The sequence below is a fragment of the Lipotes vexillifer genome, unplaced genomic scaffold (genome assembly GCF_000442215.2).
Source record: "Lipotes vexillifer unplaced genomic scaffold, Lipotes_vexillifer_v1.1 scaffold1122, whole genome shotgun sequence".
NCBI lineage: Eukaryota > Metazoa > Chordata > Mammalia > Artiodactyla > Lipotidae > Lipotes > Lipotes vexillifer.
This window is the reverse complement of record NW_006798649.1, coordinates 1,460,386-1,477,742: the sequence shown is the minus strand read 5'-3', so window position 1 is coordinate 1,477,742 and position 17,357 is coordinate 1,460,386. Positions and strand designations below refer to the sequence as shown.

General features: G+C 39.9%; 1 protein-coding gene across 1 annotated transcript in view; it reads left to right on the top strand.

The window, feature by feature from the left end:
• LEMD1 (LEM domain containing 1) overlaps positions 1 to 14,536 on the top strand; it is a 23,471-nt gene extending 8,935 nt beyond the window's left edge. Inside the window, 2 exon segments of the mRNA XM_007470722.1 lie at positions 13,367 to 13,443; positions 14,338 to 14,536. Of these exon segments, the coding sequence (XP_007470784.1) occupies positions 13,367 to 13,443; positions 14,338 to 14,536 (276 nt within the window).
• The last annotated feature ends 2,821 nt before the right edge of the window (positions 14,537 to 17,357 follow it).

Genomic DNA, 17,357 nt, shown 5'->3' with positions numbered 1-17,357 from the left:
GGGAAAAAAAAAAAAAAAAAAAAAAGAAAACAGATGGATACTGTGTCCTTTTGACGTGTCCTCATCATTCCTTGAGCATTTCCTTAATTTCTGGCCCAACAAGATGCTTCAGACCCATCTTGTGCTTTTTCTGCTGCAGGAACGCCGGTTCCTTTTACTGCAGGATATCAATTCAGAAACCAAGATCTAGGCCTTCAGTGAGCTCCTGGTTGCTGGAGAGTTGTTGCTTCTAGGCCCTCTCAGTGGACAGAGCTAGAAAATAAATGTTTGTGTATATGTACACATACACACATGCATCTATCACTATTTTTATATATCTCTCTCTATGTATTTTTAAACCATGAGTCCATATTGAACTCCAATTACCATCCAGTGTTGCAGTGTTCTTTCTAACCTTTCCCCTTTCTGTGTTTGTAAGTCACTTCTCTGACAGTGAGAAATCTGCCTTCCATTAGCCTCAATATGTTTACATTTTTGCTCAATTTTCTAATTTTCTCAGTGTAATCAATCTCACAATCATAGTAGCCTGCTCCTCCTCTGCATGGTCCCCATCATCACTTTCTTGACCCCTGGACATGCCAGCACCTCTATGTGGCCCTCCCCTTACTGTCCTTCTTGGACACAGGGCACACTAAAGCCTCCATGCGGTCCCCTCCCCTACTGCTCTTGTTCTTCAACCACCAGACACCCCAAAGTCCCCTCTATATCCATAGCTCCCTACCCCATTTCATTGTTCTCCAGGCATGCTGACACTCTGAGTCCATGTCCCCTCTGCCACACTTCCAGTGCAGGACACACTGACATTCCAGGGAAGGACAAGGAAGAGAAAGAAAGCTTCACGTCTCTTTTTCGTTTCCAGTTCTGAGGTCTGTTTCATTGTCTTTGTGCCAGGACTTTAATAGGAGTTTTACTCTTTGTGTCTCAGTTGCTATTGTTGCTGATAATATACCTTGTAGGCCTGTAATTATCATGTGCAGGGCCTACCTCAAGTGCTGCAATCAGAAGGCCCAATGTACCAAGGGAATATACTACCATTAAGACTACCATTAAATGTGTGGTTTGAGTTGCATGTAAAGATTTTAGGAGACCAGATCAGGTTAAACATCTCTACAATAGTTTCTTAATTAATTGAAAAGCATCCTCATTCCCAATAGCAGTTATATATTACAGTTGGATCAAAGTGAAGAGTAAATTACATATTCTATAACTACTTAATAAGCCCTTTGTTCTTACCTATGACATGTGCTAATGGGAGCTAAATGCCATCCTTACAAGGAATGTAATTTAACATTCTTCTTGTAAAAATACTGACCTCCTGGTAGATATGCTTAAATATGCCTAATGATCAATATACCTTTATCTTATTGATTACATGCTGATTCTTTCTGTGTAGTAGAACCCAGTTTTGAAATACAAGAGCAGCAGGAAGAGATAGTGAAACCAAACTCTGATTACAATGCTTCTAAGATGATAATAAAGGTAAACTTTATATTTTCATAAAACCGAATTATGAGCAGTGGTGGTCTTCCTCTGTAGGAAAAATATGAGTTTGTTTAGGAAATGCAGCTTTCCTTTCCCTTTCATCTAAGAATATAACCATTACTGACTTTAGCTAATTTATAATTTGCATTATGAGTATAGATATATGTGTCCATTTTAGGGAGAGGAATTTCCTGTTGTACCTCTCACATGAGGACCCCTGAGTTATTTTAATCTCTTGGGACTTGTTAGGGCTTTGTGAGCACCAGGCACTATTCATCGCAATTCATGAGTCCAGGCATGATTTACTATAGATAATTATTGATTATGGAATTTACTATCCGAAAGGCTTCTTGGAGGAGGCTATATGGTTCATCTTACAGATGAGGAAACAAGCAGAGAGGGCATATGACTTGCCCAAAGCACAGAGAGTTAGAAGAAAAATTGGAATCGAATTCCAGTCTCCCAGTTTCCATTCTATTGCCCTTTTCAGTATATCAAGCTGCCAGAGGGGCGGAAAAACAACCAGGCACCTGAGTAGTGAAACAGCTCCCCCCAGTGTCCCTTTTTTTTATATCGCAGAAGGACTCCAGAACATCTGTTCACCCATGGAAGCAAAGGCTTTCTTTCTGATGATTGCTTTGCAAAGAAAGTCCTTGCGAGGCACTTGTTGGTGACTCTTCCATTCACACATTAAACCATGCTACAGAAATCATGAGAGTTAAAATGGGCTGACGCATATGCATATGGGTACCTGGAATTCTCCCAAGTGGACAAAAAAAAATCTCAAACCTGAAAAACTTTTTTTGACATTTTATTATAACATATCTTACGCATCCAAAAATTTATAAAGAATCACATAATGAGTAGAGTCCCACTGCAGAGATTTTTTTAAAAAATCATTGCTAATTTAGTTGAAGACCCCAATGTATCCCTCCCTGATCATATTCCCTTCCTTCCTTTCCCCCAAGGTAACCACTGATCTCAATTTTCTAGCTTTCATTCTTTTCCTTTTCTTCACAGTATCCACAGACTTTAGTTTCTCATGATTTTGGACTTTATTTAAATTATAACATAATGTAAGTACTCTGTAACTTTCCTTTATCATTCAGTATTATGTTGTGAGCTTCATCCCATATTTGTAGCTCAAGTTCATTCATTTTTACTGCTATATACTTATTATAAAATATATCTATCCATGCTTTATTTATTGGACATCTGGATCAGTTCCAAGTTTTTCTAATGCAAGCAATGCTGCTACAAACATTGTGACAAATGCTCCATTGTGTAAACGTACAAGAAATCTGATTGAATGAATGATCTAGGAGTGGAGTTGCTCCACTAGTAGTAGAATCAGAGGATATATCTCTCTTCAACTTAACACAGCATGCTAAATTGCTCTGAAAAGAAGCTGCAGCATTTTATGTTCCTACCAGCAATACATTAAGAGCTCCATTGTTCTAAATCTTCAAATTTTAGTATTGCCAGATTTCATTTTTGTCAATGTAGTGGTTGGAGGATGGTAGTTCATTATGATTATAATTTGTATTTTTCTTATTATTAATAAGTTGAGCATCTTTTCACATGTTTGTTGGTCATTTGTGTTTTCTCATCTGTGAAATGCCTGTTCATTTCTCTTGCCCATTTTTCTATTGTTTAGCCTTTTCTTGTTCATTTATAAGAGCTCTATATATTTTGGATACTAATCCTTTGTTAGTCATTAAGTATAGAACATATCTTCTAGTAGCTTGGGATTTTTTTTTTTTTTTTTGAGAAAAAGATTTTTTTGCAGTAGTCTTAGGTTCATAGCAAAATGGAGAGGAAGGTACAGAGATTTCCCATATAACCCCTGCCCCCCACACATGCGTAGCCTCTCCCATTACTAACATCCCCCACCAGTGGGCTTATCTTTGCACTCTTTTCTTGGTGACTTTTTTTTTTTTGCATTGAGAGCCCAGAATCCTAACCACTAGGCAACCAGGGAACTCCCCCTTGGTGTCCTTTTTTTTTTTAAATGTAATTTTTAAAAATGATTTCAAACTTACAGAAAGATTCCAACAAAAAGTTCCTGTGTGGTCTTAACCTAGGTTTACCAAGTCTTAACTTTTTACCACATTTTTTTTGTAATTTTATCTATTATTTTTTTTCTCAAACTGAATTGTAGACATCATGACCTTTTACTCCCTCCCCAAAACTTTAGTATGTATTTCCTTAGACTAAAGACATAAGGACATTCACAGTACAATGACAGGAATCAGAAAAATTTTTAATTGAGATTAAATTCACATAACATAAAATTTACTATTTTAAAATGAACACTTTAGTGGCATTTAGGACATTTATAATGCTGTGAAACTACCACCTCTATCTAGTTTCAAAACATTTTCATCACCCCAAAATAAAACTCAGTACCCATTAAGCAGTTATTCCCCAATTCCCTTCTGGCAACTACTAATCTACTTTCTATTTCAATGAATTTACTTTTGGATTTTTCATTTGAATGGAATCATTTAGTATGTGATGTTTTATGACTGACTTCTTTCACTTAGCTTAAGGTTTTCAAGGTTCATCCATGTTGCAGCATGTATCTGTATCTTTTTATGACTAACAGTTCATTGTATGGATATACCACAATTTGCTATTCATTCATTCATTGATGGACATGTGGATTCTTTCCACCTCTTGGATATTGGGAATAGTGCTACCTTGAACATTCACATACAAATATTTGAGTACATGTTTTCAGTTCTTTTGGATATATACCTAGGAGTGGAATTGCTAGGTGTTATGGTAATTCTATGTTTAACTTTTTTAGTAATGGCTAGTTGTTTTCCACAGTGGCTGCAGCATTTTACATTCCTACTACCTATATATGAGGATTCTAATTTCTCATATCCTTGCCAACACTTCTTATTCCACTCCAACTTTTTTTTAAAAGCCAGCCTGGTGTGTGTAAAGTAGTATCTCATTGTGGTTTTGCTTTGCATTTCCTTAATGATTAATGATGTTGAACATCTTTTCATGTGCTTATTCCCCTTTTGTATATCTTCTTTGCAGAAACGTCTATTCAAGCCATATGCCTATATTTTAACAAGTTAGTTTGTCTTTTTGTTGTTGAGTTGTAAGAGTTCTTTATATATTCTGAATACTAGACTGTTATCAGATATATGATTTGCCAATATTTTTTTTCCCATTCTGTATGTTGCCTTTCTTGATGATGTCCTTTGAGATCACAAAAGTTTTCAGAAGTTTGTCTATGACAAGTCTTGGCATAGATTTCTTTAGGTTTATCCTGTTTGAAATTCATTCAGCTTCTTGAATCTGTAGATTACTGCTTTTTGCCAAATTTGGAACATTGTCAGCCATTATTTCTCCAAATACCTTTTTTAGCCTGACCATCTTCGTCTGCTTTAGGGACTCTGATTACATACGTTAGATCTTCTAATCCCTTAAGACTCTGTTTTTGTTTTGTTTTCAGTCTATTTTCTCTCTCTTGTTTGGTTTGGATGATTTATATATGTCTATCTCCAAGGACATTGATTTTTTCCTCTGTTTTCTACATTCTGCTGTCAAGCCCATCTAAATAAATTTTTTATTTTGGTTGTTGAATTTTTTTCAATTCTAAAATTTACATTTGGTTTTTCTGTGTATATTGTACTATCTGCAGAGAATTAATATTTTTCATTTGTTTCAAACATGTCTCATACTGTTCCTTGAAACATTTTATGGTGGTTGCTCTAAAATCCTGGTCAGATGATTTTAATATGTTTGTCATCTTGGTGTTGGCATCTGTTATTGTTTTTTCTCACTTGAGTTATGAGACTCCAGATCTTACTTAAATCTTTTGCTTTAGCTGACCTCCTCATACTCCACACTGGTGGGGAAGAGGGGTGCCAACTCTTTGCTCTCACGTGGGGGTAGAAGTCCAGTTCCCCCACTGGGCCTCCACTGACGCCCTGGTGTGTGTATGTATGCCTTATTATTGCTGGGCTGCTGCAGCGGCTCCCACGTGGCCTCCACTGACACCACCCAGCTGGGGAGGGGGCTTCTGACACATGGAAGTGGGAATCCAAGCTTCCCATGTGCCTTTATGCTGGGGGTGGAGTGTGCCATTTGGCTGAAGTAGAGAAGTTACTGTCAAAAAGTTTTCTGTCTTGCTAGGCTGCTCCTTTTCCCTTTCTTTGTCCTTTGGCTTTTGGGGGGGCTTTTTTGTCTGAACCCATTGATGTTTCCAGGTTACGGCTTCTCCAGCACCCAGTCCAGGATTTGTGAGGTAAAAAGAAAACTCAGAGCACTCACCACATGTCATCCCTTGGGTCCCAAGGTCCCTATAGCCCATCTGCTTCTCTCCATCTTTCAGAGTCTTTTTATGTTTGCTTTGTATATAACATCCAGGTTTTTGGCTGTACTTAGCAGAAGAAACTGGGAGAAGCACATCTAACCCATCTTGTTCCCAAAACCATTTTTGAGCAGTCTGTCCTTTCTCTTCTTATCTGCAGTGTTAACTCTTGTCATATATCAAATTTCTATACATACATGGGTGTTTTAAAATGTACCTAGGATTTGTTTTAATCAAGTATGGTAAGGTGATAGACATGGAGACAACTGCCTTTGAAAGAAGAGTTTATTACCTACAGTTCCCAAGAGGAACAGGCACATAATGCCATGCAGGGCCACACAGGGAATTATCAGTGTCAGGCAGAAAGTAGGAGTGAAAGAAAGCATGGGCTCATGCCTTTAGTGTGATGTTTGCAGGAAGGAGTGGGTCAAGCAAGGTAAACATTTTAGGATTAGCTAGTTTGAATAATTTTAGTGGGCTCTGGGCTATAAGTGTGGTCCCTAGTTGTCCAATATCTGGCCAACTAGGAGAAATAATGGCTTGGTGTGTGAGAGTTCGGTAGAAAGGTGTTTGGGGTATGCGTTTTGGATTGTTTGGTTTGCATATGAAAGGCTTGCTTTACTATCTCTAGGAATTAGCTAGCTCTTTTTTTTTTTTTTTTTTTTTTTTCTGAGGGGTGGCTTCTCCCGTTGTGGAGCACAGGCTCCGGATGCGCAGGCTCAGCAGCCATGGCTCACGGGCCCAGCCACTCCGCGGCATATGGGATCTTCCCAAACCAGGGCACGAACCCGTGTCCCCTGCATCGCCAGGCGGACTCTCAACCACTGCGCCATCTGGGAAGCCCTAGCTAGCCCTTTGAGAGGCAGTCTCTCAAGGATTAGCAAGGCCCCAAGATGTCAAAGCATAAAATACAGAAAATAAAAACTATGATTAATACAGTGGGGTCTCTACTCTGATTAATTCATCTAGCCTGTGCTGAGAGCAGAATGTCTTAATTCCCATAGCAACCCTTCCCCCACCTTGTTTTTAAATGGTGTCTTTATTTTACTTGTCCCTTTGTTCTTCCATACAAATTTTAGAACGTTTATCAAGTTCCATAAAAAATTCAGATTGGAATTTTGATTGACATTTTATTGACTTTATAAATTAATTTGGAAAGAGCTGGATTTTCATTCTGTTGAGTCTTCCTGTTCATGTTCTTTACGTTTATTGAAATTTTCTTTAATGTCCTTCAGTAAGATTTTATTATTTTCTCAGTGAAGTCAGGTTCATCTTTTGTTAGCTTTATTAGGTAGCTTTGTTAGGTAGCCTTTTAATTTTTGTTGCTATTGGGAATAGTATCTTTTTAAAATTATATTTTAAATGGTTTGTTGCTAATAAATAGAAATGCAGTTGATTTTGTATATTGATCTTCTAAAAATGAACTCTTTGCAATTACAATAATTTTTCTGTAGATTCTTTTTAGTCCAGTTTGATTACCTTTAATTTCTTTTTGTTTTACTGTGCTGGCTAAGATCTCTTTATTATAATATTAAATCAGAGGGATAATAGTAGGAATTCTTTCCTTGGTTCTTATTCTAAAGAAAATGCTTTTAATATTTTCCCTTTGAGTATGATATGAGTATAATATTTGGTATAGGTGTTAAAGACACCTTTTATCAAGTTAAGGAAGTTCCCGTTCTATTCCTGGTTTGCTAGAGAATTTTTTTCAAAATCAGAAATGAAAATGATCACAAGGTTTTTAACCTTTTTTTTGTTAATGTGATGCAGATTATTTTAAAAGGCTTTAAATTAATTCAAAAACACAATGTTTTAGATGAGAGCTTTATTAAATCAAGGTTGAGGTAAAAACAGTGAAGTAAGGGTCTGAAATTATTGTAAAATCTTTTATTAACTTAATCATTTTAGTCAATAAAGGGATTTGGGTTAACTCAATTTTAAACTGTTCTAAATCAAAAGGTGTTTTCTGCCTGTAATCAGGGTTGCAACTGCCAGTTTGCCAAGTCATCGGTAAAAATGTCTGGTAGTGAAATAAAGTAATTGGAAAATGTAACACATTTTAGTTAGGAGAGAATTTCATTCCCACCACCCGGAGCTTCACTGCTCCTGACTGCCCAGAATCCAACAGTAAGAAGTCCTGGAAGAATAAGAGAAAGGAAGGGTGGGAAACCCCTGCAGCACCCCTTTGATTGCCTGTAATTGTAGGTATCAGCCTAGGACATTTCTGGCTAGGTTTGGGTCTACAGTGTAAAATATACTTCTTGTGGATATGCAAACAAACTTGTATTTCTTTATGGGCAAATATGAATGGCTTTAGTCAAGGTAGATTATTTTTCAAAAACTGAATATATTTTCGGATGAATAATGATTTAATGAGAATACAAAATGATTATTATTCTTTCTGGCTCTGGATATCAGCCCAGTGTTTTGTAGTTAACCGTAATACAGTATGACATAATAGTTCATACACAATCCACTTTCAGATTCAATATGATATGCATAAGTAGGCCAGAATTAGCACAGAATAGTCTACCTGGAAAAATCTTATTAAAAGGCGAATTTCCCAAATATTTAAGAAGAGATCTGGCAGCAAGTGTAACTTATACAAGAAATTAATTGATGATTAGATAATTTATCAATGAACAAAAACAGTTTTTACAAATATGTTTTGATATATTTGTAATGATAAATTTCCCCAATAGAAAGATTCCAAAACAAAGCCCCAAAAACATAGACGTTGAAGCCAGAATATCTGGATTTACATTACAGCTATTCCTTTCACTAATTGTGTAATCTGGGGCAAATAATTTAGCACTGTAAGTCTCTCTTTCCTCATCTATAAAATGGTGATAATTAGCTCTTAGAGTTTTTAGAAAGATCAGTTGAATTGAGGCATGTTCAATGCCCAAGATGTTAAACATTCAGGCATGGTATTTCTAACTCCCTTCTAGTAAAGCAACACCATCATCCTGCAGTGCAGCATGGTATGAGGGGGAGGGACTCCGAGGCTGCATAGCCTGAGTTGACTCCTGGCTCCACCATCTCACCAGCTCTGTGACCATGGGCACACTACTTAAACTCTCCATGCCTCAGTTTTCTCATCTGTAAGATGGTTATTATAAAAACATCTTCCTCATAGGGTGGTAGGATTAAGTGAGGTCATTTATGTAAAATGCTTAGAGTGGGGCCTGACACCCAGGAAATGCTATTTAAGTGTTAGCTAGTATTGTAGTGAGACACTCATGGTTTATTGTACTGGTATACCTAGAACTATCACATTTATAACTATAGCTGATCAGTAATAGGTGGATGGGTATAATTTTCTGACTTGAATGGCCGGGATGTCCTGAAGAGGGTGGAGCAGCAGAGGAGGCCACGCATTCCCTTGCTCTCTGCTGTGAATGCTTTGCAAAAACAGCTGTGTTTGGGGCTTCCCTGGTGGTGCAGTGGTTGAGAGTCCGCCTGCCGATGCAGGGGACCCGGGTTCGTGCCCCTCTCCGGGAGGATCCCACGTGCCGCGGAGCGGCTGGGCCCATGAGCCATGGCCGCTGGGCCTGCGCGTCCGGAGCCTGTGCTCCGCAACGGGGGAGTCCACAACAGTGAGAGGCCCACTTACTGCAAAAAAACAAAAACAAAAAAAACAGCTGTGCTTGCAGAATCTAGCTCTGAGCATAGGGAGAAAGGAACAGAAGTATTCCATTTCCCCATGGGTGCCATTTACTCTCACTAAGCCACTGCTTTAATGAACACCAATATTTTTTAGTGCCGTTGTAAATGGTGTATATAGTGAAAATCATATTACAACAACATTAAAGGAATTGTTTAAAGATGAAAAATAAATCAGCTACAAATATGCCACCTGACGCAAAAACTGATTTAATTTTTTCTCTCTAGGTTTTGTTTATGTGCATATGCAGTATGTATTTACACAGTTGCCATCACTGTGTACCTACAATTTTATACTGTTTACTGTGTTTAACATTAATCGATAACCTTTTCCCTGTTAAATAGTCATTATAATTATTATTTTTTATATGAATTTATTTATTTATTCATTTATTTAATTTTTGGCTGCATTGGGTCTTTGCTGCTGCACGCGGTCTTTCTCTAGTTGCAGTGAGCAGGGGCTACTCTTTGCTGCAGGGCACAGGCTTCTCATTGTGGTGGCTTCTCTTGTTGCAGAGCACAGGCTCTAGGCGCATGGGCTTCAGTAGTTGTGGCACACGGGCTTCAGTAGTTGTGGCTTGCGGGCTCTAGAGCGCAGGCTCAGTAGTTGTGGAGCACGGGCTTAGTTGCTCCGCGGCATGTGGGATCTTCCCAGACCAGGGCTCGAACCCGTGTCCCCTGCATTGGCAGGCGGATTCTTAACCACTGAGCCACCAGGGAAGCCCCTATAATTATTATTATTATTGATGGCTGCAGAGTCATGTTGATAGGCCATAATTACTCTTTTTTTGAAAATCAAAATGTCTACCTTTTACATACTGTAGGAGAACCCTAGGAATGTTAGTAAGGGCAATAAATTATAGAAGAAAAGGAAATCAAAGACCTATACCTCCTTATGGCAGGAGGAAAGAGAGGGAGGGAGTATCTGATTGCCTAAGAGCTATGAAATCCTATAATTTGATTTTGCAACAGATTTCTACCCTAATGCTTTACTTAACATATCTATTTTTAAATTTAAGAGAATTAAAAAGAAGTTGCATGTGACAGTTACGTGGAGGTTCATTTTACTACTGTCTACTTTTGTATATGTTTGACACTTTCTGTAATTAACAAGGCTTAAAGAAAAGAATGTGCTTATAAAGGATTTTTCCAACACCCCTGGAAATCATTTGAGGTGTCTCTTGGTAAACAGACCCCCACAGCCCACGCACGTGGGAATTTTCAAAGTCTCTCTACCTCAAGAGTCTTTGCTTCCTTCTTCCAGGAAATTGATATAGTGTATGTGCAGAGAAGTCCATGCTGGGAACAGTGCTCCCTCAGACGTGGGGCTCTTGTGCCTGGCACAGCTCCCACCATCTGCAGAGACCCTGCCTGGGTATCACTAAATCACTGTTGAGAACATCTTTAAGAGGGTGGGGCAGGGAGTAGAGGGGAAGGGGTGGAGGCGGTAGCTGACTCATCATTGGTGGTCTAGGCTGGGAAGGGGTGACGTGTAGTAAATGATCGTAGAGCAGGCCATGCCCTCTCTACCCCACCTTGGGCTGAGACCATCACACCTGCTGACACAACACACCCTGGAGGTGATTGTCCAGACTCATTAGAGTTACGTGCTCTTTTGGGGTGTCCTGACGACACACTTGCTAAGACCAGGGCTCTCCTTTCTCCTGGTAACTCTGTGACTCACATGAATGCCCAGGTGCCCCCTGTCCTGTCCTACCCTCCATCACACCCTAGTCAGTCTTTCTCAATATTGCTGTCAGAACACCTCCTTTTGGGACTTCCCTGGTGGTCCAGTGGTTAAGAATCTGCCTTACAATGCAGGGGACGTGGGTTCAATCCCTGGTCAGGGAACTAAGATCCCACATGCTGATGGGCAACTTAGCCCGTGTGCTGCAACTACTGAGCCCAGACCCTCTGGAGCCCACACACCACAACTAGAGAGAACCCCTCGCACTGCAACGAAAGATCCCACGTGCTGCAACTAAGACCCAACGCAGCCAAAAATAAATAAAAATTTTTTTTTAATTACATTAAAAAAAAAAAAAGAATGTCTCCTTTTGATTTTCCTTCTGGTTCTTGTTCTATGCTGGTGTCGGTCAGTCCTTTCCCTGTCTGAGGCAAGTCCCATCCTGCTCCTGTATATCTGGAAGCTCTTGGTGCTTGTCTCCTTTACCCTCAGCCTCTGGCAATATCATGAGGCCTCTGGCAGCACGGCAGGTGTCAGAGGCTCCTGTTGTGTTTAGGGGTCCTGAGCCCCTGGGAGGGGGGCAGATATCTACACCCAGTGGTAGATATTATGGGTTGATTAAAGAGAAATGGAAAATCAAACCATCATGTTGTACACTTTAAATTTATACAGTGACGTGTGTCAATTACTTCAATAAAACAGGGGGAAAAAGAGAAATAGAAAACAGCTCTGTGAGATCCAACAGATGGTCTTGTTGGGGAGAAGGAAGTCAGTGCAGAATACTTAAAAAAATCCCCATGCTCAATGGTCAGCTGTTTAGGACAGGGATGGTGTGGTGGTCCCTTCAGAAATCCTCACTGCCAGCGTGGGGACTGGTACTCAGCAGCACAGTGCAAATGTTTGTTAAATGAATAAATAAAACTTCAGGTCAATAAAGTCAGGTACAGAACATGTATATGAGTGCCAAAGAAATATAGACCAGATGAGTGATCTGAGTGGATAGAGTAATAAAGAAGACTTCTTGTAGGAGGGAAATTATTTTTAGAAACTGAAGGGTAGAGAGGAGTCTAGTGTAGAGTTCCATTGATAGTACTGTACGACCTTAGACAAGTTACTTAACCTTTCTGTGCCTCAAACATCATCTTCAAAATGGAGCAATGAGAGTGGCTACCAGATGGGGGCAGGGTGGTCTAGGAGGCTCAGTGAATTCATGGGAAATGGGACCTGGAACTTGATAAACAGCGGTCAGCAACATCATCTGATACCACATCTTTACATTCTTAGGGGTCACCCCGGACACTGCAGACATTTGAGGATGATAAGGTCTGAACCTTAAATATGAACGGACCGTCAAGGAAAACCAGACATATGAGGAGAAACAGCAACATGAAATTAATAACAATTATCATTATTACAATCACTATGACTAATGTTTATTGAATGCTTACTATGTATGTGCCAAGAGATGTTTTCATCACTTTGCATGTATTAAATCATTTAACCTTTGCAACTCTATTTCACAGGGAGGAAACAAAGGCCTAAAGAACTATACCTTTTCACTTTACTGAAAAAAATACCATCATGAAAGAAATTTGGGGGAAAAGGAAAAAAGAAAAAAGCCACGATTGTCTCTCCTTCTACCCCTCGTACAGAACATTTTCACTTTCCTAAATTATTTTCTAGTCCTCGTTCATCGCCAACTTGTTTTTTAAAATAACTTTATTCTTTATATAAAAATGGCGCAGGCTCATAAAAAAAGTTCCAAGCAATAAAAAAGTACAAATAAGAGAGCAAAAGAAAGAGTTGATATTTAAGAACAGAATGCTGCTGGCATCATGTGACCCTTGTCACTGGCATGTCTATTGTGTGTGAATCACTGAAGTAAAATATTACCCTGCGGAACTTGGATGTTTTTACTAATTATTGAATAAAAGAAGGCAAAGTGAAAGTCTATGTTATGAAATACTAAACAACCTGATATACCAAAAACTTATCAGTTCTCAGAGTATATGACTCTTTCTAGGAAAAAAAAGATTCTTTGTACAAGACATCGGAAACAATAAATCCTTCTTGATATATATATATATATATATATTTTGAGAGCCCGTCCTTCTACCCCCCCATCTTGAACCAATGGTTGGGGCCTTCTTAACCTCTTTCTCTCCTTTTTTTTTTTTTTTTTTTTGATTCATTAGAGACCCAAGGCTTCCACCAGTAAACCAAAAGCCCTAGAAGACTTCTGCCTGGATTCTAAGCGTTCTAAGGGAAGAAGGTAATGCTTTTCTTAACGTATGAGGAGATATTATTGTCTTATGTAACTCTGGGGAAAAAATTCATTATTCAGATTTCTGTGAAGGGTTTGAGTCTGTAAAGAATGTGTTGAGAAAGAAGAAAGATTGGTGATATCTCACAGTTTCGAAGCCGAAGGGGCCTTACATACTGTCCAGTTCACCACCCATGTTTAGAGAGAAGCAAACAGGCCAGAGAGGCTGAGGAGGATGCCATAAATCACGGTGAGCTGAGACCAGATCCCAAGTTTCTTGATTTGTAGTCATTTAGAGACATTTATTCCTATTTGTGGTAAAGGGAAAAGAGAAGAAAAAAAAAAGAGCAAGTAGTTGAAATAAGCTCTCAAGACAGGACATTTTATGGGTCAGAGAGTAAAGCCTTCTGGAAAGTTCCCTTACTTCTGAATAAACTTTGACCGATTTCCAGGATTTGACTAGCAGATCAGAAAGTACCCCCTTGCCCTTTTAAATGCAAAAAAGCGGATTTCAAAAATAGCTCCCATCTCCACCCTGAGAGGTAGTGCTTATACCTGTGGAGAGAGAAGGAAGAGGGCCAGTGAAATGATGCCCCCCATCAGCTTGTACCCATCCCCACTGGGGACCAGGGGATCTGTAAGTCCCTAAGCTGGCCTTGCACCAGTATTGAAAGACGTTACACAGTAGGTGACAAATAAATGCTCTGTGGGATTTTAGAGATCTCACATCCTGGTGATACCCTGTTAACATTACTCATTGAAATTAGCACAGGTTTTAAATGAGTGGCACTCTTCCCTAAAGCCCCACCGTGGTTACTCCCTTGGGCCCAAAGGCCCACAGATTTTAAGGGGTGCTCAAGTAGCAGTTGTACACAGCCCTAAGAGCCACTACTGTTTTCACAGGTGTGCTGCGAGAGCATCAGACGTCAGATTCAAAGCATGGAATAACATCAGAGAGAACGCCTGCTGCGTGGTGAACAGGAGAGCTGGGAGCAGGAACATAGAAACGTTTCCAGTAGGCTTGAAACTTGCTGTGTTTGGCATCTTCATCACTGTGATATTTGTCTACATAACTGTGGAAGGGAAGCCACTCTTTGGTTAAGTTCTTTAGAAGCAGAGTGATGAGCGCGTGCCTGAGAACTGCTCCAAGCCCTCTTGCTTCAGGAAAGAAGAGAGGCTACTCTTAACGGGGCGGGCCCAGACCCATAGCCAGGTAGTCGTCCCTTGCACTGTGTTGCTCTCAAGGATCTGTAGCCAGGCTCAGACAGGTAGAAGCAATGAGGGAGAGAACAAGGCACTTGTGTCAAAGGGCTTGATAGTAGGAAATTCTCCGAGTCAGCTTGGCTACCATTAAAGGTACTTTCATGTTTGTGCAGACCTCTAGAAAGGAAACTGTGCCTGGAGTTTTTCTCTTTAACCATGGCAATAAGCCATGGATCACGTTTTATTCACTCGTCAAATTGTGTAGTCAATTATGGGAAAGGCCACAACAGATAATTAACAAAAAAGGAATTGTCTGGTTTGGCAAACACAAAGAACTAGCCAACATCACCAGTAATGAAAGGAAAACCACTTAGAACCAGATCACATATTCGCCATTGAAACTTAGCAAGGTTTGAAAAAATTGAGGCCTGGTGAGGGAGTGTAATGATCATGGCCCCTGGGAGCAGGTAGAGCTGAGTAGGCACCTGAACTCCTCTGTTTATTGGCTTTGTGACCTTGGGTGAATTACTTTCTTCTCTGAGCTTCAGTTCAACTTCTGAAAATAGGGATAAAATAGACCTCTTGGGGTGATGAAGAATCTGAAGAAATGATATGCATATAAAGTACTTAGTGTGATCCACACCTGACTGGTAGTAAACCCTCAATAAATGCTCAATAAGTGCTTAAGCAATGTTACACTTTGGCATAATATCTTGGCTTCTGGGAGGAGCTAATTCTAGATACAGAGAAGTCTTAGGTACCAGGAAGTTGACTGTAGCAATTTTCATGGCAGCCAAAATATAGAACCAACCCAAATATCCAAGAATAGGGGAATGCTTTAATAAGCTGAAGTATAGCCTCTTGATAGATGACTATGCAAGAATTAAAGATACTAGTTTATCATGACAGAAAATGCTTCGATAAAAAATTTTATAGCAGCTTTATTGAGGTGTAATTTACATGCCATACAATTCAACTAAAGTGTACAATTCAATGATTTTTAGAATATTCATAAGTTTGTACAACCACCACCACAATCAATTTTAGAATATTTTCATCACACCTAAAATGCTTTTTTTTTAATGGTAAGCAAAAAAGGACAGAAATTTGTTACTACTGTATGATCGCAACTATGCAAACAACACTGGAAGAAAATATGTCGAAATGTTAACAGTACTTCAGGGATGGGACTCTGATTTTCTTTTCCTTATTTCTATTTTTCCGTGTTTTTAAAGATTTCTATGAGCAGGGTGTGTTAATTTGCTAATGTGAGGAAATTTTAATTTTAACAAATTGTATACCATATTACAGTTTGGCTGCAGGGAACGTAAAAACTCTGGGAAAACTGGCTTAAGCAAACAGGGATTTATTTTTTGTTTGTTTGTTTGTTTTTGTTTTTTGTTTTTTTTTTCGGTACGTGGGCCTCTCACTGGCGTGGCCCCTCCCGTTGTGGAGCACAGGTTCCGGACGCACAGGCTCAGCGGCCATGGCTCACGGGCCCAGCCGCTCTGCGGCACGTGGGATCCTCCCGGACCGGGGCACGAACCCATGTCCCCCACATCGGCAGGCAGACTCTCAACCACTGCGCCACCGGGGAAGCCCTCAGGGATTTATTTTTAGCTCATAAAAAGAAATTTGGGGTTTAAGCATATAATATTGTTAAAAATAACTAAATGTAATATGAGCCTGATTCAAATAAACAAACTGTAGAAAAATTATGTTCAAGAAAATTTGAAACTGACTATTTGGTGATATTTAAAGATGCTTGATCTTATTGAGCATCAGCAGCTATTCTGTGACCATGAGTTAAAAAGCAAAAGAGGAAGGCAAAGAGAATCACAAAGACATTGGCCTGCTATCTTTGTTCTCTTTTTTGTTTTTGGCCATGCCGCGAGGCTTATGGGATCCTAGTTCCCTGACCAGGGATTGAACCTAGGCCCTCGGCAATGAAAGCACAGAATCCCAACCACTGGGCCACCAGGGAATTCCCTGGCCTGCTATCTTTGAACTCCTGAAATTAGTTCTGCAACTCAGGCCATTGCATTAGCATTTAAGGCAGAACTTAAGGGCTCAGTACATCCCATCACCAGCTCTGTGTTACATATTTCATCCAGAACAGTAAGAGAGGCTGGGAGAGTGGGCACTTGAGCTTTTGCAGCCTCTATTTCAGACAAGGGAGAAGAAGACTGGGCATAAGAATAGGAGAAAGCAACCTATAGTGACAGCCACATGTTCAGTCGTTAATAAGATCAAGCATTATAAAAAATAAACAGGGCTTCCCTGGTGGCGCAGTGGTTGAGAGTCCGTCTGCCGATGCAGAGGACACGGGTTCGTGCCCCGGTCCAGGAAGATCCCACATGCCGCGGAACGGCTGGGCCCGTGAGCCATGGCCGCTGAGCCTGCACGTCCGGAGCCTGTGCTCCGCAACGGGAGAGGCCACAACAGTGAGAGGCCCGCGTACCGCAAAAATAAATAAATAAATAAATAAACCTCCCAGACAGGGTTCTTCAGTACTTTGAATTTTTGCCAATTAGTTCTTTTAAATCAGAATCCTGGAATCAGTTTAAAGAGACTGCACAAGACTTCTAGTTAGTGCCTTACCACTCAAGGTGTGGGTCCCCCGACCAGTAGTATTAGCATTTCGGGCCCTACCCCAACCTACCAAGCTGGAGTCTACATTTTAACAGGATCCCAGGATTCCTATATGTATAAAAGCTTGA